The sequence below is a fragment of the Cetorhinus maximus genome, chromosome 11 (assembly GCF_964194155.1).
Source record: "Cetorhinus maximus chromosome 11, sCetMax3.hap1.1, whole genome shotgun sequence".
NCBI lineage: Eukaryota > Metazoa > Chordata > Chondrichthyes > Lamniformes > Cetorhinidae > Cetorhinus > Cetorhinus maximus.
This window is the reverse complement of record NC_135889.1, coordinates 82,808,200-82,831,321: the sequence shown is the minus strand read 5'-3', so window position 1 is coordinate 82,831,321 and position 23,122 is coordinate 82,808,200. Positions and strand designations below refer to the sequence as shown.

The 23,122-nt window shown below is 42.5% G+C and overlaps 1 protein-coding gene across 1 annotated transcript in view; it reads right to left on the bottom strand.

Moving 5' to 3' along the window:
* Nucleotides 1-2,259: 2,259 nt before the first annotated feature.
* Nucleotides 2,260-23,122, bottom strand: part of LOC144686730 (retinol dehydrogenase 7-like) — a 28,956-nt gene continuing 8,093 nt past the window's right edge. Inside the window, exons 4-6 of the mRNA XM_078552335.1 lie at nucleotides 7,408-7,666; nucleotides 3,791-3,954; nucleotides 2,260-3,490 (exon numbers count right to left, since the gene is read on the bottom strand). Of these exons, the coding sequence (XP_078408461.1) occupies nucleotides 3,381-3,490; nucleotides 3,791-3,954; nucleotides 7,408-7,666 (533 nt within the window). The 3' untranslated portion in view covers nucleotides 2,260-3,380. The remainder of the gene's footprint in view (nucleotides 3,491-3,790; nucleotides 3,955-7,407; nucleotides 7,667-23,122) is intronic.

Sequence of the window (23,122 nt, the reverse complement as noted above, 5' to 3'; positions counted from 1 at the left end):
TCTAATACTCGGGCTCATTGGAGAAAAGATGGATCTCAGCGGAGATGGAAAACTGATTGTAGCAGATCAACTGCCCACTATACATCCTATCCAATTTTAAATGTTGTACTTTTGCCACCATTTCGATGCCACTTTGCAACTAGTGCAACTACCAAGCTTCAATCTTTGTGTAATGTTTCAGCCAAGCTAAACTTCTAGCACTTATTTTCTCCATCACAAAAATCATCCAGCGTCATTTCATCGCCATTATATTCTCCTCCTCTGACCCTGCCTCACCCAATTTGCCATTGAAATGCTCATTCATGACTTTATCATCTCCAGATTTGATTGTTCAATGATCTCCTGGCTGGAATTCCATTCTTCACTCTTTCTAAACTTTATTTCAAACAGAACTGTGCTGCCCATATGCTATCCAGCAGCAGCTTCCGCTCACCTGATATTCCTTCCCTTGCTGACCTAGATTGTTTCCCAATCTCCAAACACCCCCCCAATTAGAATGATAAAATTGTGTTTAAGTCCTTTTACAACCTTGTCTTTCCCTATCTCTGTTAGCTCTGCCAGATTTATAAACCACAATCACCATCACTCCCGAGCTCTTCCTCTGACTCTGGCTTCTTGTGTGCCCCTCCCCTTTTCCCCCACCACTGGTGGTCATACATACAGCCATCTAAGCCCTTTACTCTGGAATTCCTTTTTTAAACCTCACTATCTCTCGGCCTTTTAATACTCCCCTTAAATTCCACATCTTTGACCAAGTTCTTGGTCATCCTCCTAATATCTCCTTTCTTGATTGTCTTCTATTTTATGTCTAAGCACACATCAGTAAAGTACTTTGGTATATTTTTGTAAGAAATGGGAGCTAACTAAATGCAAGATATTGTTGTCGTCCTTTCAAATAATGCGCCTGTCACACAGTCCATATATATCTATGCACAACAAATCTGAACACATTCTCACTGTCTGCATTTTCGGCCAGGGACTTTAGTTACATCCCTGCATCCTTGAGTGGCAGGGCTTCTCTAACATTGTGCAACATAGAGAGGAAAACTTTGGTGGCGCATTATTGGGCGCTTCACCAGTGCTGTGCAATCATGCACTGAATTACACACTTTCCCATTGCATTTCCGATGTGAGAAAAGTGGAAAGCCCAGGCCCATGTCTTACTCAGTGTAAACTTGCTGATGCCACACAGAGTTTTTGGGTCGGCGAGCAGGGGCGGGCCTGCTCGCCGAACTATAAGATGACACGCAGTGAGGTTGGGCGGGCATCCTGACATCACCGCACGTCATTTAGATTTTCAGTTTGGCAGCTGCGCGCCCACCGACTTGTCAAAGGCCTTTTAAGGCCGTTTAAATAGTCATTAAAACAATTAACAGGGCTGCCTGTCCAAACTTAAGGTTGGTGGGCAGGTGAAGAGCCCAGGCGGCCTTTGCATTTTCATGGAACCTCATCCACGGGCAGGATGAGGTTTCATGAAAGTTTCATTAATTAAATAAAATTTTTAATCAAAATTCATGAACATGCCACAGCTCATGTGACACTGTCACATGAGGGGACATGTCTTAAAATATTTCCTTTTCTTTATTTAAATTTTTAAACCTTAACTAATCTCCCTGAGGCACCTCTGTGCCTTAGGGAGATTTCTGTGCTCTTTGGCGCGCATGCGTGAAAGAGCACAGGCCCCGACTCAGGGAATCCCGCCCTCCTCCCGCCCGCACAGGGAGCACTGAGCGCTTCCGGGCGCGCATCACACTGGGCAGGCCTTAATTGGCCCACCCACGTAAAATGGTGGCGTGGCCCCGATTGGGGGCACTGATCGGGTTAGCACCAGCCCCCACCCACCCCCACCTCCCCCCCCCCCCCCCTCCCCCCACCAATGGGGGGTATTTATAATAATGGTTTCACTTCTACAGTTTCTTCATTCAGATCCTTGAGCACCATACTTTATTGACTTGCTATATTCAATAAGGCAATAAAATAAAGTGCTCAGATATGTTATGGATGGGTTAAGGTGAATTATAGACATGTAAAGAAGTTGGACTTTGTTGATTTGCATTTGCTTCAAGCGAGCAGGTGTATAGGTACAGGTGCACTTCAGTGCAGGAACAGGTAGAGAACTCTGTCATTCATTTCCAGGTATCTTAATTATGTGTGTTTTCTGTCCTGTCCACAGACATTCATTTCGGCTTAGTGTGAAGGAGCTGGGTTTTTTGAGGGAGAATTTTTTTGAAAAAAACAAATACATCAAGAAGAGTTTTAATCCATGCAAACTATACATATGCTTGCTTTTCTAGATACTGTTCGGTTTTTATTCACTTTGATATTTAGAAATAGCAACAGATCTCTCTTGATAGGATACTGGCGATACAAGAAAGCAAAATAAAGCTATTCCATGGGAAAAACAATATTCAGTATTCAAAAATAGAAACAGTGTATTATTACAAAATAGTTCAAAAGACAAAACATTAAAAATTGTGCTTTTAGAAAACATATAATGTGATGCTACTAGTATAGGTTTGCTTAGGTAAGCTTAGTTTCTGGACCCATTCAACTTATTATTCCAAAATTGGCATTAATAATTTGCTATGTTAAATAGATCCAGCTGTTGAATGAGATGTTCAAAGTTATTAAACACAAAATATACTTTGGGTTCTAATAAATTAAAGGGACTAAAGAACAAGTGTGGTCTCTAAATTTTAGATAAATACTCAAGGCCTCACTTGTGTAGAATATGGTTTTATTCTTTGAGTGAGACAATTAATGTCTGCAAGCCTCAATGAATTGAAATACCAGCGTGAAAGGTCTCAGTAGCATCCTGTGTGAAAGTGCCATTGCACAAAACTTGAGAGCAACGTAAGGCAGAGCCTTACAACTATTAATCCATTCTCAGTGGCAAATATTCCAACAGCTCCAAGTTGGAAAATGGAATCTGAACAAAAGTACCACTTTTACAATATTTTCAAACTCAGAACTGAACCACACTTATCTAAACAACATGAGGAGGAATTGGCTATGCTTTATTATTACAGGCATAAATGTAATCTCTCTAACTTTTCCTGAGTTTCTTACTTGGGAGTTGTAAAGAGTTAACACATAATAAAATCTAAGCACTATCTTCTAATTATTCTGTCTGTAAACAAGACCTGCATTACCCTGTGAAAAACTTAGAAAAATGTTATCTGATATTTATGTTATATATGGTGCCTATGCCAGTATGGGCAATTCTATTACTGTAATTATACATCAACTATGTTTCTGGATTTTGATTTTCTCAAACTATATACAGGAGTAGGTAACAACAAACGTAGCATGCAGTCTGCTAGAAATGATGGTGCATAGGAGATCGGAATCCAGAAAAGCTTAGCATCCCATCCAGCACTTTAACGTGTCCGTGGATACTTGGCTGTCAGAGCATGGTCCATGCAGTTAGTCATTTTCGCAAGGTCAGTAGAACACAGTGAGAGCATTGAAAGTCGTTGTATTTTAATGTCTAGAAAACAAGCACTTGCAAGTTATCCTGAAAAAGTTGCTCAGAGCATTTTATTGAATAGGATGATCGCACTTTGCGAATAAGAATTACAATTTGTTGCAATTGAACTTGCAGTTTTAACTGTAGGTTAGCAAATAAAGCAACACACATTATCACACTGAAAACAAAAACTATGCATTTAAAATATTAAAATACCAAAAGTACCAAATAACAGATCAGTCACAACAGGACGACACCTTTGTAAATAGGGGTGGCCATTCATGTATTAGGAGCAAATGAGTTACTAATAAACATACTTACAATTATCAAAATATTTTGGTCCATACTGATCCCTGATCTCAGGAGTGAGTCTCTCCCAAAGCTGTAGGAGATTTTTCTCAACAAGTTCTAAGTTTGTAGCTTCTGTTTTGAAGAATCCTGGTTCAATAATGCTGACTTTGATTCCAAAGTGCTGCATATCCCTCCTGCACATAAAATCACAAGAATTCACTTTGATCTACCTCTCCAAAAGCTTTGGCAAATGCTGTAAATGTTCATCTGGAAGAGGAAGGAGCTCAAGCAAGCTAACTGCCTCTAAAAATCCAAATCCTATTTCTCTCCTTTTCTTACAGCTATGCCTGATGTTGACACTAATCACAAAAACAAAATTCTGCCGATGCTGAAAACCTGAAATAAAAACAGAAAATGCTGGAAGTACTTAGCAGGTCTGGCAGCATCTGTGGAGAGAGAAAAACAGATTGAACTTTTCAGGTTGATGACATTTCATCAGAGTTTCATCGACCTGAAATGTTAACTGTGTCTCTCCCCAAAGATGCTGCCAGATCTGCTGAGTATTTCCAGCACTTTCTGTTTTTATTTAACATTTTTCGAATAACGAAGTGTCACATTATCAAAAGATGCATTTGTACACGACAATTTTATCACTGGGAAGCCCAAACTGCTTCATGCAACATGAAAATTGGACTCCAAGTCAAACGGGAATGCCCAATTGACTGAAGGAGAGTTAGTTGTTCTCTTCTAGAAAGTCTTGTTGCTTTATTTCCATGTCAGCTTAGCCCCTGACACTGGCTTCTGGCTGTAGTCACACTGAACTATCCTGGGTGCAGTGTAAATGTACCCCTGAAAAAATCTTTCCTCTGAATAAAAGGATTTAAAATCTTTTTCTTTTTTGAGTAGCTGAGAGTTGAGAAACATCTCTAAAAGAATAGCAATGCTCCTTTGGTACTGTGTATGCCTGTGTGACCTGTATCTATCATGTACTTTTGCTGGCTTCCACTTTAGAATCATTATTGAAGAATAAAGTTTTGTTAATAAATAAACATTGTTGCTTAGTTAGGCAGCTAAAGGTTGAAACTTTGGCTAGTGAAGCATATCCTTATTGAAGCATTCCAAGTAAATGAAGCGTTCTTGTTCTCTTGGCTCAGACTTTGCGGTTAGCGGCATTGTAAGAATACTTAGGGAAAGCTGTCCACAAAGACTTAGATCTGTGGCATATTTTCTTCCCTTTTGTGATGGCACTTTGGGCAGAATACTGATAGTGTCAAAAACATTAAAAATAGAAACATTAAAAAATTATCAACATGTCCCCCTCATGTGACAATGTCACACGAGATGGGACATGTTAATAAAGAACACATACACTTTATTAATTTTTTACAATACGGACATGAAACTTCATCCCGCCAGTGGATGAAGTTTCATCAATAATTTGGAGCCCGCTGGGGCTCCTGGCGTGCCCGCCAGCCTTAAGGTTGGACGGGCAGGACTTTAATTACGTTAACTACCCTGTCAATAGCCTCAATTGGCCATTGACAGGTCGGCGGGCGGACAGCTGACTGGAATCAGATTGAGATTGTTTGAGTGTTTGACCAACCTTATTGCTGCTTAGGGTCTATTTAAAAGCAAATGTCTGGGCATAGTAATGGAGTCCCCTGCAGCAGGACTCAGCATGGATAATGAAGATGCCTCTCAAGAAGATGGGTGGAATTCTGTGCACCAGTGGATGACCTGAAAGCACGAATGGAACTGCACAGGACTTCTGTTCAGATGCGGGGCAGCTAGTCATGCACAATCATGTACTGGCCAGCCAGTTAGCTGTGCACAGTTGAGGGGGCCTGGCCAATTGTGTGGGAAGCTGCTGATCCTCCATTACCTCATGGGGTCAAAGGTCTGGCCACATTTAAATGGTACCCAAACAGGCATCCACTCCCTGCAAGCCAGCACCATCATTCTGCCTGTCTGAGAGGAAGAATTTAAATTGGAGCTGCTGCCACCCCATCCTCAGCTACCACGCTTGGATCCCTGTAGCTGCTAGCCATCACCCTCCCTCAGTCACCTTTGACCTTCCCTCCATCAGCCTCGGCCCTCCTCCCATCTCCCTTGCCCTGCCTTTGATGACCTTGGAGCCACCCAACATCACCCTCGATCAACTGTCTGTCAACCTAGAGTTGATCCCCGGGACATTGGACCTGCTCCACTACCCACAATCTGCCAACTATCATACTTGACTTTCCCTCTATCATCCTTGACCTGCCCTTGGTCACCCTGGACTCTCCCAACCTTAACAATAATCTGCCCTCAATCACCCTTGATCTCCTCTCTATCATGCTTATCTGCCTCAGTAGAGATTGACCTTCCCTGTGTGGTTCAGCTCCTTCCCTCTATCTCCCACGGACCCTCCTAGGTCCAACCTGACCTCCCTTCCATGCACAGCCATGCCTTGACAAGCTCTAGACAACCACCACCCTCCCTACCACAGACAGTCGCACCTCACCTCCCAAGACAGCTGCCATCCAAGCTCAATGCAACAATTCAACTTCCTCTCCCCGATCCAAGAAAGCTTTCTACAGGAAACGCAGCTCCTACTCACTGCAAGTCACCAGGAAGACTACCTTGCCTGTTGCATGTCACCTTTGCCTAGTCGTGAATCTAAAGGCACCTGTTTCTCATTTACTACTGACTTAACCTCAAAGGCACAATTTAATCTAGTGACCACGTGCTTTAATAAATATGCATGCCATGTAAATGCATTAAAAATAGGTTCCCACTGCTTGCCATCGAGAACTACAATCTGCCTTTAATCCACCATCAATTTAATTCCCAGCTTTCATCCTGCCGTCGGAAAGCTGACATTTCACTTCCCGGACAATTAAGTGTCCCCATCCACCTCATTTCCCACTCCCAGGAGCATAATTAGATTCTACCCAACGTCACATACACATTACTACTAATCTCACTCAAATAAGTTGAATTTTCACCAAAGACATACGGGTCTATATTGCTACCATAACACAACCTGTGGTGCCCAGAATTTCAAGGCCATCTATTGACCCAACACAAGGAGGTGTTGAATCACTTCCATTCCTGGAGTTAGACACTGTCATCCAGTAGCTACACTATTTCAATTCTTTCTCCCACTGGGGTTATGTGGTTAAGAGTAGAAGCCACAATGTCCTGAAGAGGAGGTAGGGAGGGTAAACCAGACTGAACACATATACACCATACATGGGCAGGGTGTATACAACTTGGGGTAACTGGTGCTCTAATGAATCAGCACAGTTCATTTGGGATTACAATAAAGGTGGTTGCAAAGAAATACAATACACTAGTAGATCAGCAGAACCCCTAGAAAAACAACATAAATGCATAAAAACACCCATTTGTGGCATTTCCCCTGGAGCTCCACCAGCCTCTGCCAAAGTTACGGGATTGGGAGATTGGAAAAACCCTGTGGAATTTCAAAGTCATGATGTTCATGAGTCTTCACATTAGGCTCAGGTCATTGGTGGGGATCAGAAGCTGACTGGATGGCTCTACAGAGAGCGGTCATCCTTTGATGCCGTAATGACTCTATGACTCTATGAAATTCTTCAATGCTGTCATTTACTTGCTTGCCAGATTGCTTACTGGGCACTTACCTTAAACTGTCTGAAAAAGACTCCACACCAGATTTCGATAAACAGTATCCACCACCAGCGAATGAAATACGACCCATGACACTAGCAACATTCACAATCCTTCCCTTTGCCTTTTTCACCAGTGGAAGGAAATGAAGGGTGACATTAATAAGTCCAACTAGATCAACATCCAAGATTCTGGTAAAATCTTCCACAGTCAGCCATTCTGTGGGTGCTATTGGAATTACTCTTCCAGCATTGTTCACTAAACCCCATAGACCTGCAGGTTGGATAAACAATGTTAAATGGTTTTGCATTGTCTGCTGAGGGCCTCATCATTATTTCACATAGAAATAGACAAAGGTGATGAGCAGGACTTTTAGTTATTAGATATTGATCCTATGAAATGACTTTACTATGTTAAAGACCCTATATGAATGCAAGTTGTTGTTGTAGTTCTAAAATCTGTGGAACATCTCAAAAATAAATAGTGCCCATATTTCAAAAATAATTTGTTGGTTGTGAAGCACTTTGGGAGGTCATGAAGGTGCCGTATAAATGAAGGGTCTTTCATTAAATTAGTTCTACAGATTGAATCATAGAAATTGTGCAGAATTAGGCCACTTGGCCAATCATACTAGTTCAGTGGATTTCTGCCCTGATCTCATTTCCTTGCCGTTCCCTGAATTCTTTTATAATCTCCCTTTTCAAATATTCATCCAATTGCCTTTCAAATAATGCCTTAGTCTTAACTTCAACAGTTGCCTATGGTAAAACATTTTCACTGCAAAATTTGCTGGTGCAGGCATCACAGAAGCCTGGAACTCCAAAAATGTCAGTCGAACAGCTTCTGATCACTTTTGGTGTGGGCGCACGCAGTGTGCCACATTTGTAAAGGCACCAGTGTAGGCATGCCATTCATGTGCCGGAAGCAAGCAGAATGGGAAGATCGTGACATCAAACAGTATCTCCTGGTGATTTGAACAATGAGCTGCCATTTTGGACCTCGCAGGTCCTGTTAATGCCCAACCTTGATCACTCTTAGCTGAATATGCATTCATTGGCACTAGTGCAATTTAAAGAAATCACCATGGAGCTTCCAGGTAAGGTGCTTCTGAATTTCTTTTGTTGCTATGTAGTGAATGCGGGTACTATGTTGAGGGTTCTTGGAGGAATTTGCAAAGATTTTTGGATTCACAAAGGATTGAGGCTGAGTATTGACAAGGAGGGCAGTGTTGTTGAAAGATCTGTCAGGAGAAAGCATGCTTTCAGTAATGTGGGCTATCATTGCAGTCCTCCTTGGGCTGCAGAGCAACAAGGAGATGGAGCAAAGGTAGCAAAGATGGGGAGCTGTAGACAAAGGAAGGGGGAGGAGAGATCTCAATAAAAGGCCGTATCCGCTAAGGGGCTTCTCTTATCTCCATCTCAGCCAGGAGCAATGTCTGGTTTTGCAACATTTTACAAAGGGGGCAGTGGATGGAGCTGTGGTACCTCCTACAACCAGACCTAAAGTCACAAGCAGGGCAAGGACAGCACTGCCAGTGTCCATGAAGATCACCGTGTCTCAATTTCTATGTCAGTAAATCTTTCCAGGTGGGAACAGACAACATTGCATGAATTTCACAGTTTGCAGTGCATCACTGCATTCAGGAGGTGAAAAATACCCTATATGCCAGGAGAGGCAACTTCATAACCTTCTCTTTTACTAGGGAGAAGAAGGAGCGAACATGTGCCTTTACTGGGAGAGTGGGATTCCTAAAGATGCAGCATGCCATCAACTGTGTGTACGCAGCTCTATGGACCCCAATGAAGTGATGTACCACAACCACAAGGGCTACCTATAGTTGGTATGTGACCATGCACAGAGCACCTCGTCGGTGAATGCTTGCTATCTGGGCAGCAGTCACAACTCATTCATTCAGCCACACACATTATCTTCAGGTGATATTGACAACCACATTGGTGACAAGGGAAATCTGCTCTAAAACTGGCCTGTGACTCCCTCCGCCACCTGATGATGGATGAACAGTACACCGGAAACAAGAGTCATGCTGCCATCAGGAACATCCTGGAGCAAGCCATTCAAATCCTGAAACAATAGTTTTGTTGCTTGGGCTGCTGGTGGAAGGAGCCCTCCAACATTTGCCAGAGAGTGTCTCCAAACTCACAGTGGCCTGCTGCATCCTCCACAAGCTTGCGTTCATGAGGGCGCAACGCTTGCCACTAGGCCTTCAGTGGGTGGAGAAGGAGGATGAGGAGGAAGTGGAAGAGGAGAAGGAGGAAAAGGAGGACAAGGAGGAAGAAGAGGGAGGCAAAAGAGGAGAAGGAGGAAGAAGAGGAGGAGAAATAAAAGGAGGAGCAAGAGGAGAAATAGAAGAAAGAGAAAGAGGAGGAAAAGGAGCAGGTGGAAGAAGAGGAGGATGAAAAGGAGGAGGTGGATAGAGCCATAGAACCATTGAAATTTACAGTGCAGAAAGAGGCCATTCAGCCCATTGTGTCTGCACCAGCCAAAAAGAGAAAAAAGAAACAAGCCACTCAATTTAATCCCACATTTCAGCACCTGGTCCATAGCCTTGTAGGTTACAGCACTTCAGATGCAGATCCAGGTACCTATTAAATGAGTTGAGTGTTTCAGCCTCAACCACCAACTTAGGCAGTGAATTCCAGATGCCCACTACCCTCTGGGTGAAAAACATTTTCCTCATGTCCCTTCTTATCCTTCTACCAATCACCTTAAGTCTATGCCTCCTGGTAATTGACCCCTCAGCTGGGGGAAACACATCTTTCCTGTCCACTCTATCTAAGCCCCTCATACTTTTGTACACCTCAATTAGATCACCCCTTAGCCTTCTCTGTTCTAAGGAAAACAACCTTGGCCTACCCAATCTCTCCTCATAGCTGCAATTTTCAAGCCCTAGCAACATTCCTGTATATCTCCTCTGCACTCTGCATAGCAATTATATCCTTCCTGTGGCATGGAGACCAGAACAATGCACAAAAATCCAGCTGTAGCCTAACCAGCATTTTATGTAGCTCCATCATTACATCCCTGCTTTTGTATTCAATACCTTGCCCAATAAAGGAAAGCATTCCATATTCTTTCTTGTCCACCTTCCCCACCTGTCCTGCCACCTTCAAGGGCCTGTGGACATGCACTCCAAGGTCTCCCACTTCCTCAAGGCCATAAGATGATAAGATGTAGGAGCAAAAGTAGGCCATTCAGCCCATTGAGTCTGATCCGCCATTCAATGAGATCATGGCTGGTCTGATAATCTTCATCTCCACTTTCCTGCCTTTTCCCCATAACCCTTGATTCCCTTACTGATTAAACATCTGTCTATCTCAGCATTGAATATACTTAACAACCCAGTCTCTATAGCCCTATGCAGTAAAGAATTCCACGGATTAACTACCTCTGAGAGAAGAAATTCCTCCTCATCTCAGTCTTAAATGGGCGAACACTTACTATGAGATTATGCCCTCTGGTCCTAGACTCTCCCACAATGGGAAACAACCTCTCAACATCTACCCTGTCAAGCCCCCTAGAACTTTATATGTTTCAATAAGGTCGCCTCTCATTCTTCTGAACTCTAATGAGTACAAGTCCAATCTACTCAACCTCTCTTCATAAGAAAATCCCTCCATACCCAGGGTCAACCCAGTGAACCTTCTCTGGACTGCCTCCAATGCCAGTATATTTTGCCTTAGATAAGGGGACCAAAACCGTTCACAGTATTCTAGGTGTGGTCTAACTAGTGCCTTGTATAGTTTTAGCAAGACTTCCCTATTTTTATACTACATTCCCTTAAAAAAAAGCCAGCATTCCATTTGCCTTCCCTATTACCTGCTGAACTTGTATGCTAGCTTCTTGTGATTCATGCATGAGGACCCCCAAATCCTTCAGTGTTGCAGGTTTCTGCAGTCTTTCTCCATTTAAATAACATTCAGCTCCTCTATTATTTCTGCCAAAGTGCATAACCTCACATTTCCCATATTATATTCCATCTGCCAAGTTTTTGCCTGCTCACTGAACCTGTCTATATTCCTCTGTAAACCCTTTGTGTCATCCTCACCACTTGCCTTCCCACCTATTTTTGTGTCATCCGCAAACTTGGCGATAGTACACTCACTTCTCTCATCCAAGTTATTAATATATTTTGTAAATAATTATGGTCACAGCACTGATCCCTGTGGCACTTCACTAGCTACAGGTTGCCATCCTGAAAATGCCCCCCTTTATCCAACTCTCTGGGCAGGATTTTACGTGTCAGCGAGTGGGGATGGGGCCTGCTCGCCAACGCCTAAAATGACGCACAGTGACGTTGGGGGGGAACTCTCGATGTCAGTGTGCTCCATTTAAATTTTCAGGAAGGCGGGGGTGCAGTGAAATCAGCTGCGCACCCGCCAACCTGTCAATGGCCAATTGAGGCCATTGAAAGAGTCAATTATGTAATTAAAGGACCTGCCCGTCCAACCTTAAGGTTGGCGGGCAGGCCGGGAGCCCCAGCGCGGACTGGAAAAAGCATGAAACCTCATCCATTGGCGGGATGAGGTTTTATGTAGGTTTTAAAAATTTTTAATAAAGTTTTTATGAGATTCATGGACATGTCCCAACTCATGTGACATTGTCACACGAGGGGACATGTTAGGGAAATTTTATTTTTCTGTTTTTAGGTTTTTCGCATTTAGAGCCGATTTCCCTGAGGCTGCACTTAGCCTCAGGGAGATGAATGCACTCTTTCGTGTGCATGCGTGAAAGAGTGCCCTCTCTATTTTGGGAATCCCCCCACCCCCGCCCATACAGGAAGTGCATAGCACTTCTGTGCAGACGTCATGCTGAGCTGGCCTTAATTGGCCCGCCCACGTAAAATGGCGCCGCGCCCTCGATTGGGGGCGCCGATCGGAAACGCGCCTGTGCGCGCCCGCCCTTCAACTTCCCCTCCGACGGGGGGAAAATTCAGCCCTCTGTCTTATATTAGTAGCCAATTCTCTATCCATGTTAATATACCACCCCCAATACCATGGGCTCTTATCTTATTAAGTAGCCTTATGTGCGGTAACTTATCAAACGCATTTTGGAAATCCAAATATATTACATCTACTGGTTGCCCTTTATCTTTCCTATTTGTTAGCTCCTCAAAGAATTCTAATAAATTTGTCAGGCAGGATTTCCCCTTTATGAAGCCATGCTGACTCTGCTTGATTATATTGGGCAAAATTTTCACCTTGGGGGGCAGGCGTGTGCCCGACCCGCTCGAGCATGAAATGATGCACATTGATGTAGGGCGAGCATCTGAATGTCAGCACACAGTCGCGTGATAGTTCTTCGGTTGGCACGCACGGGAATCGGCAGCGCACCTGCCGACAATTAAAAGACCAGTTGAGGCCATTAAAGAATCAATTAAGTTAAATCTTTTGCTTCCCGTCCAACCTTACGGGTAGGTGAAAAGGCCAAGCAGCCTTTGCATTTTTTTGGAAACCTCATCCACGGGCGGGATGAGGTTTCCAAAAGCAAATAAAAATAAAATAAAAGTTTTAAAATTCTATTAATAACTTGTCCCTGCTCATGTGACCGAGTCACATGGGGGGATATATTTTAATACATTTTTCAATTCTTCATTTTTTTAAAAAAAAAACTCTTCACCTCCCTGAGGCAGCTAACTCCCCCGGGGGGCCTGCACAGGCAGTGCTGAGCGCTGCCACTTGCGTTTCATGCTGGGTGGGCCTTAATTGGCCCGCCAGAGTGAAATTGCCTTCCGGTGATGACCATGGGCGGTGGTCAGCTTCCCAACTGCCCCCACCCGCCCCTGCCGAATCCACCCAACAAATTCTGCCCATTATGTATTTCTAAATGCTCTGCAATTAAAACCTTTATAATAGATTTTAACATTTTCCCAATGACAGATGTTAAGCTAACTGGTCAATAGTTGCCTGTATTTTGCCTCCCTCCTTTTTTGAATAAGGGTGTTACATTGGCAATTTTCCAATCCTCTGGGATTTTTCCAGGATCTAAGGATTCTTGGAATATTACTACTAGTGCATCCACTATTTGCATAGCTACTTCCTTTAATATCCTAGAATGCAACCCATCAGGTCCCGGGGACTTATCAGCATTTAGACCCATTAGTTTCCCTAGTACATTTTCTCTAACGATAGTTATTTTATTTATTTCCTCCCCCTCTTTTGCCCCTTGATTATTTAGTATTTTTTAGAATGCTATTCATGTCATCTATCGTGAAGACTGAAGCAAAGTATTTATTCAACTCCTCTGCCATTTCCTCATTCCCCATTATCATTTCTCCAGCCTCGTTCTCTAAGGGGCTGATGTTCAGTTTGGCCTCTCTCATCCTTTTTATACATTTAAAGAAACTCTTACTGTCCATTTTTATATTACTTGCTAGTTTACCCTCAAAGTTTATTTTCTCCCTCTTTATTCTTTTTGGTCATCTTTTGTTGGTTTTTAAAACTTTGCCAATCCTCTGCCTTACCACTAATCTTTGCCACATTGTATGTTTTTTTTTTCTTTTGATTTGATACTATCCTTAACTTCCTTGGTTGGTTTATCCCTTCCTTGAACCCTTCTTCCTCACTGGGATATATCTTTGTTGTGAGTCATGAACTATTTTCTTAAATGGCTGCCATTGCACATCAACCATCTTTTCTGCCATTCTCCTTCCCCAGTCCACTCCAGCCACCTCTGCACTCATTCCTTTGCAATTACTCTTATTTAAGTTTAGCACAGTTGTTTATGACCCAAGTTTCTCACTCTGAAACTGAATGCTAAATTCTACCATGTTATGGTCACTGTTTCCTAAGGGATCTTTTACTTTGAGATCATTTATTAAACCTGCCTCATTACACATTACCAGGTCCAAAATATCCCAATCCCTGATTGGATCCACAATATATTGTTTTAAGAAACTGTCCCAAATACACTCTATGAATTCTTGCTCATGGCTACCTCTGCCAATTTGATTTTCCCAATCTGCACGAAGATTAAGTCACCCATGATTAAGGTACTGCCTTTTTCCCCATTATCTCCTGATTTATTCCCTGTCCTACAGTATAGCTACTGTTAGGGGGCATATAGACGACTCCCACAAGTGTCTTCTTCCCCTTGTTATTTCTTACCTCCACCCATATTCTGATCCAAGATAATTTCTTACAATCAGGCTTCTTTCCTTCCTGCCTGTCCTTTCGAAAAGTCACATATCCCTGGATATTTAGTTCCAGCTTTGATCTCCTTGTAACCCCTCTCAATAACTTGCCAATTATTGAATATTCCTTAGCTTTGTTTGCCCTCCCCAAATGCATTACCTCGCACTTTTCCAGATTGAATTCCATTTGCCAATTCTCTGTCCACTCAACCAAACCATTGATATAATTCTGGAGTCAAAAGCTCTCCTCTTCACTACCAACTACACAGCCAATTTTTGTGTCATGTGCATATTTCCCAAATCATGCCTCCCACATTTAAGTCTAAATCTTTAATATATACAAGAAACAGCAAGGACCCCAACACTGAGCTCTGTGGAACACCACTGGAAACTGTTTTCTATTTGCAAAAACATCCATCGACTATTATCCTTCGTTTCCTGTCACTGAGCCAATTTTGGATCCAACTCGCCACCTTCTTCTGTATCCCATGAGATTTCAATTTCCTGAACAGTCTGCCATATTGGGACCCTGTCAAGTACCTTACTAAAATCCATTTGGACAACATCCACTACACTACCTCATCAATCCTCCTTTTTAGTTCCTCAAAAAATTCTATTTAGTAAGGCACGATCTTCCCCTAACAAAACCACACGGATTATCCCTGATCAATCCGTGCCTTTCTAAATGACGGTTTATCCTGTCTCTCAGAATTGTTTCCAACAATTTGCCCATTACTGAAGTCAGACTGACCAGCCTATAATTTTCTGGCCGATCCCTTGCACCCTTTTAAAATAATGGTACAACATTTGCAGACCTCGAATCCTCTGGGACCTTGCCTGTATCTATTGAGGATTGAAAAACGATCCTCAGAGCATCCATTATTTTCTTCCTGGCTTCCTTCAACAGACTGGGAGACAATCCATCTGGCCCTGGTGATTTATCCACCTTCAAGGATGCCAGCTCCTCCAATACTTCCTCTCTCACTATGTCTATTGCATCTAATATTTCACATTCCTACTCCTTAAGTAGTATGTCTGCATAATCCCTCTCCTTAGTGAAGATAGAGACAAAGTACTCATTGAGACCCTGTCCACATCTTCTGCATCAACCCACAAGTTACCATGTACATCTCTGATAGGCCCTACCTTTTCCTTTGTTATTCTCTTGCCCTTAATGTACTGGCAAAACATCTTAGGATTTCCTTTGACTTTACCAGCCAATATTTTTTCGTATCCTCTCTTTGTTTTCCTAATTTCCATTTTTACTTCACCCTGTACTTTCTATATGCCTCTAGGCTTTCTACAGCATTAAGTCTTTTGTGACTGTCATAAGCTTTCTTCTTCTGCTTTATCTTGGACTGTATGCTTCTGGATAACCAGGGGGCTATAGATTTGGCAGTACCACCTTTTATCTTTGTGGGGACATGTCTACACTGTGCCTGTAGAATCTCACTTTTGAATGGCGCCCACTGATTTGACACAGTTTTTCCTTCTAATTGCTGTACCCAGTCCACTTTTGCCAGTTCACTTCTCAGATTTGTAAAATTTGTCTTCCAATTTAGAACTCCTGTTTTATTCCTGTTCTATCTTTGTCCTTTCCCATAATGATGAAAGGAGGAGGTCTTCTAAACCACTTTGCTCCAGGTGGACTGTCCATTAATGACTGTTTAGGCTCCAATTCCCCTGAAATTTCATACTCACACCGCCATTGGGCCACAATTCCCCACCATTCCATCCCTCTTCAATAGGCCATCACATGTCCCCTTGGACAAAACCCTGAAATAAAAGTCCCCACAAACAAAAAATCCAAAATAACTTTATCCAACAACATTTCCGATAATATAAACAAAACTGAGCTATTCACTCTTATATATTTCTTTCCTATCCATCTTGCCTTTGCCTGGCCTAGTGCCCCTACAGTGTGCTGCCCCAGTAGCTACAACGTGGCTGGTGGGAAACTACTGACTCTCAATAGAGGATATGGCAGATGACCTCGCAGGACATCCTCGAGCAGCTCTGGGCTTTGAGGGCCTGGTTTCACATGGCACCATCTCAACATGGGTATCAACAATCTGGGCTGGCTGGCTGAAATGCAACAACAAGGGCAATGGCAAAGTGGCAGTGGGTGCAGGCATTAATGCTGTCATCCTAAGAGGAGGCAGCATATTTGTGCACCACGGAATCATTGCCACTCCCCTAAGGTACTGCATTAGCAATCTGCTAGAGAACAGATTGCTGGATTGCTGCCAGAGCCTGCATGCCCCTCTGAGCCTTGATATCCACAGTCATAATAGGCTGAGCCTGCGTGACACCAAGCTGGGCTTGCATGGCAACAAGCATAGATCTCACAAACTCACTTGAGCTTCCACTGCAGCACTGTTGCGTTGGGTAGCTTCCGCCTGTACTGTCAATGAGGATTTAAAAAGGTCCCATTCCATCAAGCTTGCTCATGTGAGACCATGGGCTGGATTTTTGCAGAGGTGTGGAGACCCCGGGGACCTTTAAAAATGGTAAGCGGGACAGGGATATGGAGGTGCCATTTCCGAAGGCGCCCATTTTCACCAGTGGGGAAAACGGGGTAAGACATATCTCACACATGAGTGAAACCCAAACCCAGCAGGGCCATTTGAACTCAGTGCTGAGTTCAAACAGACCCAATTTTTACTACAGCAAGGGCCTGATTCCACAATGTGGGAGTTATGTATCTTTAGGGAGGTCATAATTACTCTCAAAGGGTGAAAAAGGAATGTAGAACTGTCAAGCTGTCAAGTTGTTCAAATGTCTAATTCATTACAAATTCAAAAAAACGCCTGCTTGTGTCTGAGAGTTGAAAAAAAATCTGTACTATCAGTTTCAATATTTGTTTGCTGACATGACCATAAGTGCTATCATAATAGCATTATTAATGGTTTAGGCCATTCAGCCCCTCAAGCCTGATTTGCCATTCAATAAGATCATGGCTGATCTGTTTGTGTTTCAAATTCCACATTCCCATTTACCCCGATAACCTTTGATGCCCTTACCTAACAAGAATCTATCTACCTCCGCCTTAAAAATATTTAATGACCCCATCTCCAGCATCTTCTGGGAGAGTTCCAAAGTCACACAACCCTCTGAGAGAAAACAATTTCTCTTCATCTCTGTCCTAAAAGGGCGACCCTTAATTTTAAAACTCCTAGCTCTGGACTCACCCACAAGGTGAAGCATTGTTTCCACTCCACATTTAGGGTCTTGTATACTTCAATCAAGTCACCCCTCACTTTTGAAACTCCAGTGGCAACAAGCCCAGTTTGTCTAACATCATAAGACAACCCGTTCATTCCAAGTGTCAATCTAGTAAACCTTCTCTGAACCACCTTCTCTGAACCACCTTCAATGCAGTTACATCCTTCCTTAAATAAGGAGACCAAAGCAGCACACAGTTTTTGAGATGCATTCTCACCAATGCCCTATATAACTGAAGCACAATATCCTTGCTTTTATGTTCAATTACTCTTGTAATAAAGGATAGCATCCCATTAGCCTTCTTAATTACAGCATACTAACTTTTTGTGACAATGCACTAGAACACCTAAATCTCTCTGCACCTCAGAATTCTGGAGACATTCTCCATTTAAGTAATATTCTGCTTTTTTTATTCTGCCTGCCAAAGTAAACAATTTCACACTTTCCCACATTATACTCCATCTGACAGATTTTGCCCACTCACTCAACCTATCTCTATCCATCTACAATCTCCTTATGTCCTCTTCACAACCTACTTTCCTATCTTTGCGTCACCTGCAAATTTAGCTACCATGCCTTCGCTGCCCTCATCTAAGTCAGTGATATGAATTGTAAAAAATTGAGGCCCCAGTACAGACCCCTGTAGGACTCTACTCGTCACATCCTGCCAATCAGAAAAAGATCCATTTATGCATACTCTCTGTTTTCTGCCAGCCAACCAATCTTCTATCCATGCTTATATGTTACCCCTACACCATGAGCTTTTATTTTCTGCAACAACCTTTGATGTGACACCTTATCAAATGCCTTCTGGAAACCAAGTACAACACATTTACAGGCTCCCCTTTATCCACAGTGAATGTTACTCCTGCTAAGAACTCTAATAAATTGGTTAAACATGATTTCCCTTTCACAAAATCATGTTGACTCTTCTCAATTACCTTGTGTTTTTCTAAGTGCCCAGCTATACCCTCCTTAATGATGGATTCTAACACCATCCCCATGACAGATGCCAAGCTAACTGGCCCATAGTTTCCTGTTTTCTACCTCCTTCCCTACTTGAGTAGATGGGTTATATTTGCTACTTCCCAGTCTGGTGGAATATTTCCAGAATCTAGCGGAATTTGGAAAATTAGCACCAATGCATCTATAACCTCATTTGCCACCTCTTAAGATCCCAGGATGAAGTCTATCAGGACCCGAAGGCTTGTCAGCCCACAGCTCCATCAGTTTGCTCAGTATTGCTTCCCTAGTGGATGTAATTTTACCAGGCTCTTCTCTCCCTTCTACCTCATAATTTATAGCTATAACTGGAATGCTTTTTGAATCTTCTATAGTGAAGGCAGAAGCAAAATATTTGTTCATTTCATCCGTCATTTCCTTATTATCTACTATTAGCTCCCCATTGTCACTCTCTAGAGGACGAACACTCATTTTACTTGCTCTTTTCCTTTTTAAATAGCTATAGGGGCTCTTGCTATCTGATTTAGTATTTCTAGCTAGCTTCCTCTCATAGTCTAATTCGTTTCTCCTGATTAACCCTTTAGTCATTTTCTACCATTCTTTATATTCTGACCAATCATCTGACCTGCCATTCATCTTTGCGCAGTTATATGCTTTTTCCTTAAGTCTGATGCTTTCCTTAACTTCTTTAGTTAACCATGGATGGTGGGTTCTCCCTTTAGAATTTTTCTTAGTAGGAATATAGTTATTCTGAATATTCTGAAATATTCCCTTAAATGCCTGCCACTGCTTCTCTGTTGATCTCTCCTCTATCCTATTATCCCAGTTCACTTCAGCTAGCTCAGCTTTCATGCCCACATAGTTGTCCTTATTTAAGTTTAAAATACTAGTGTTAGCCCCACTCTTCTCTCTTTCAAACTGGGTGTAAAATTCAATCATATTGTGGTCACTGCTACCTAGGGGTTCCTTTAGTCTGAGGTCATTAATTAATCCTGTCACATTACACAATACCAAGTCTAATATAACCTGCTTTCTGGTTGGTTCCAGAACGTGCTGCTCTAAGAAATTATCTCAAAAGCATTACATGAACTCCTTGTCCAGGCTACTACCGTCAATCTTATTTTTCCAGTTTATATGTAGATTAAAATTACCCATGGTTATTGCCGTCCGTTTATCACAAATGCCCAATATTTCTTCCTGTATACTTTGTTCTACATTGTGGGTTACTGTTAGGGGGCCTATAGGCCACTCCCACTATTGGCTTCTTTTCCCTACTATTCCTCATCTCCACCCAAGCCAATTCTACATCCTGATCTCCTGAACTAAGGTTATCTTTCACTATTGCACCAATGCCATCTTTGATTAACAGTGCTAATCCTTCATCTTTACCTAGCTTGCTGCATTTCTTGAATGTCATATACCCCTCAATATTCAGGACCCAATACTTGTCATCCTGCAGCTACATCTCCATAATGGCTATCAGGTCATATTTATTTACTTCAATGTGCGCTATCAATTCATTTACTTTGTTATGAATACAACACACATTCAGATATAGAGCCTTTAGTTTTGTATTTTTGTTATCTTTGTAACATCTAGTCTTGACTGTTGGTGTATTCTTAGTTGTTTTTCTCTCTGTCTCTTCCTGCCATTCTCTGACTCTCATTTCTCATATTGCTATTTTGCTCTCCTACCATGACTCTACCCCTTGATTTGCTACATCTACCCAAGCTTGATCCCTCAGCCCCCTTGTTTAGTTTAAAGCCCTCCCTACTTCCCTAGTTATATGGCTCACCAAAGCACTGGTCCCAGCAAGGTTCAGGTATAGACCATCCCAAAGGTAGATCCCTCACGTTCCCCAGTACTGATGCCAGTGCCCCATGAATTGGAACCCACTTCTCCCACACCCGTCTTTGAGCCATGCATTCGTCTCTCTAATCTTATTTGCTCTATGCCAAATTTTGCACGCGACTCAGGTAATAATCCAGAGGTTATTACCTTTGAGGTTCTGCTTCTTAATTTGGTGCCTAGCTCCTCATACTTTCCTTGTCCTGCCTATGTCGTTGATACCTATATGTACTAGGATAACTGGAGCCTCCCCCTCCTACTCAATTTCCTCTCCAGTCCTGAGCAAATGTCCTGAACTCTGGCAACACAGCTGTCTGGCATCTTTGCTGCAGAGAACAGTGTCAATCCCCCTCACTATACTGTCCCCTAATATCACTACACTCCTTTTTGCTCCCTGTACCATGGTGCCATGGCCAGTCTGCCCATCCAACCTTCAGACCTCGCTTTCATCCACACAAGTCGCAAGCACCTTGTACCTGCTTGACCAATGCAAAATCTGAGGCTCCTCTACAACTGTCTGCTCACTCCCTTTATCTGTTTTACACATGGTCACATCCTCCTGTCTCTCACTCCTGTCCAAAACAGATGACCCTATTCTAAGAGGTGTGACCATCTTCTGGAACACTTTGTGTTGGCTTCAGGTATTTCTCTCCCTTCCTTATGTTGTGCAGTGTCTGCAGTTCAGCTTCCAGATGAATAATCTTGATCCGGAATCCCTCTAGCTGTTTACACTTCCTGCAGACGTGTTGTCCTGGATCGCCATGCCGTCCAGAAGCTCCTAAATAAAAATCTGGAAATAAAAGTCTAATGAAACCATTGCCGATTGTTATAAAAACCCACCTGGTTCACTAATGTCCTTTAGGGAAGAAAATCTGCCATCCTTACCTGGTCTGGCCTACCTGTGACTCCAGACCCACAGCAATGTGGTTGACTCTTAAATGCCCTCTGAACTAGGGCAATTTGGGATGGGTGATAAATGCTGGCTGAGCCAGTGATGTCCACATCCCATGAATAAATTAAAAAAAGCTTCCAATATCGCTACTAATGCCATTCCAAAAACCTTAGTAAAAAGAAAACCTTACAGTCACCAATAAATTGTACTAGCATTTAAAAGATAAGTGAGCAAAACAAGCAAAATACTCGCCAACAAACCACTTAACTAGTTCCCTATGACATCACACTTGAATTTCTCCAAATCTGGTCAATCCACTGAAACCCAGTGCCAGCGCCAGCAGCAGCTAGCTCTTTTATCTCCCGGCTCCTTTCTCACTCCTTCTCATGCTCTTTTATGCCCTGGCTCCTCTCTCATTCCTTCTCATGTCCTTTTGTCATCTGGCTCCTGTCTTACACCTTCTCACGATCTTTTATCTCCTGGCTTTCCAAAAGCTATCATTATCACAGTGGAGCTGTGGAAGTTCACAGCTTAATTAACAGCTTAAATAGATTATTAAAGGATTACCTATTTTTGATGTGAGGTCGTGAATACAAATGTTTGTTTTTGTGAGGGATTAAGTACTTGAGGTAATTTCAATGTATTGAATGGGCTTCCATGAAAGCGATTGATTTTTTAGGTAGGGAACTCCACGATAGATATTTAGATTTGTTACAGACAGGAGGGATTTTAGTTTAGAACAGTCCTGATTTCTCCAATCATGATCCATTCACAAACAGAAAGGTGCTTTTGATTTTTGATTTCCCCCTTTCATAAGTGGTGACATATGTTCGCCAATCCTTCGGTTTGGAGTGATCCAATCCTCTATTAATAACCCCACAGCAAGCTCGGTCTAAGGTAAAATAAGAGGATTGGTTTATTTCACACTCACACACACAAAACACAGGAAAGGGGTTTCCCAATGTTTGTCCCTTTTTGCATTCATACAATAAAAGAAGGATAAGGGAAAGTGGTTCAGGGCAAAGACCATGATAAAAATAAGAATTATAATTTCAAATGAATTCAGAGTCCAGAACCAAAGCCCCATGAGGAATTCTTTCAGAGTTTGGCTAGCTGAAGAGCAGTGGTGTAAGATTTACTTTTCCATCGGTGTTGGTGTCCCAAGGTGAAAGAGGCACGCAGAGATTGAATCAGTTCTGTAGGCAATAGTACAAAATCTTTCCAGCAGAGTCAGGTGAGATGGGAGCCAGTTGTCCAACCTGCAGAGATTGCTTCTGTGTGGCCTGCCAGTCAGATGTTAAACAGCAGACTGAAGATGGAATCCGAGAGCTGTATAATTAAAGTAATTCCAACAGATCACGTCTCAGTCATGCAACAGGGTGGTTTTGGATTGAGCTATTCAGCGAATGAGGCCTCTTGTTAAAACCCATGTGTTTTGAACAGGTAACTGTAGAACCATTAGCACAACATTGGAGATGAGGTGTCACAAATAGCTCTGCCTTTGTCTGTAGCTGGCTGGTGCAGACATCTTGTCTACTGTCCTTTGTGCTGGCTTGGCTGGAATGTTTATACAATGCAAGGAGTGTTACATTCCAGGGTTTGATGTGTTAGCCTTTGTCCACTTTTAGACTGCTCAGAATCTTCCAGAGCT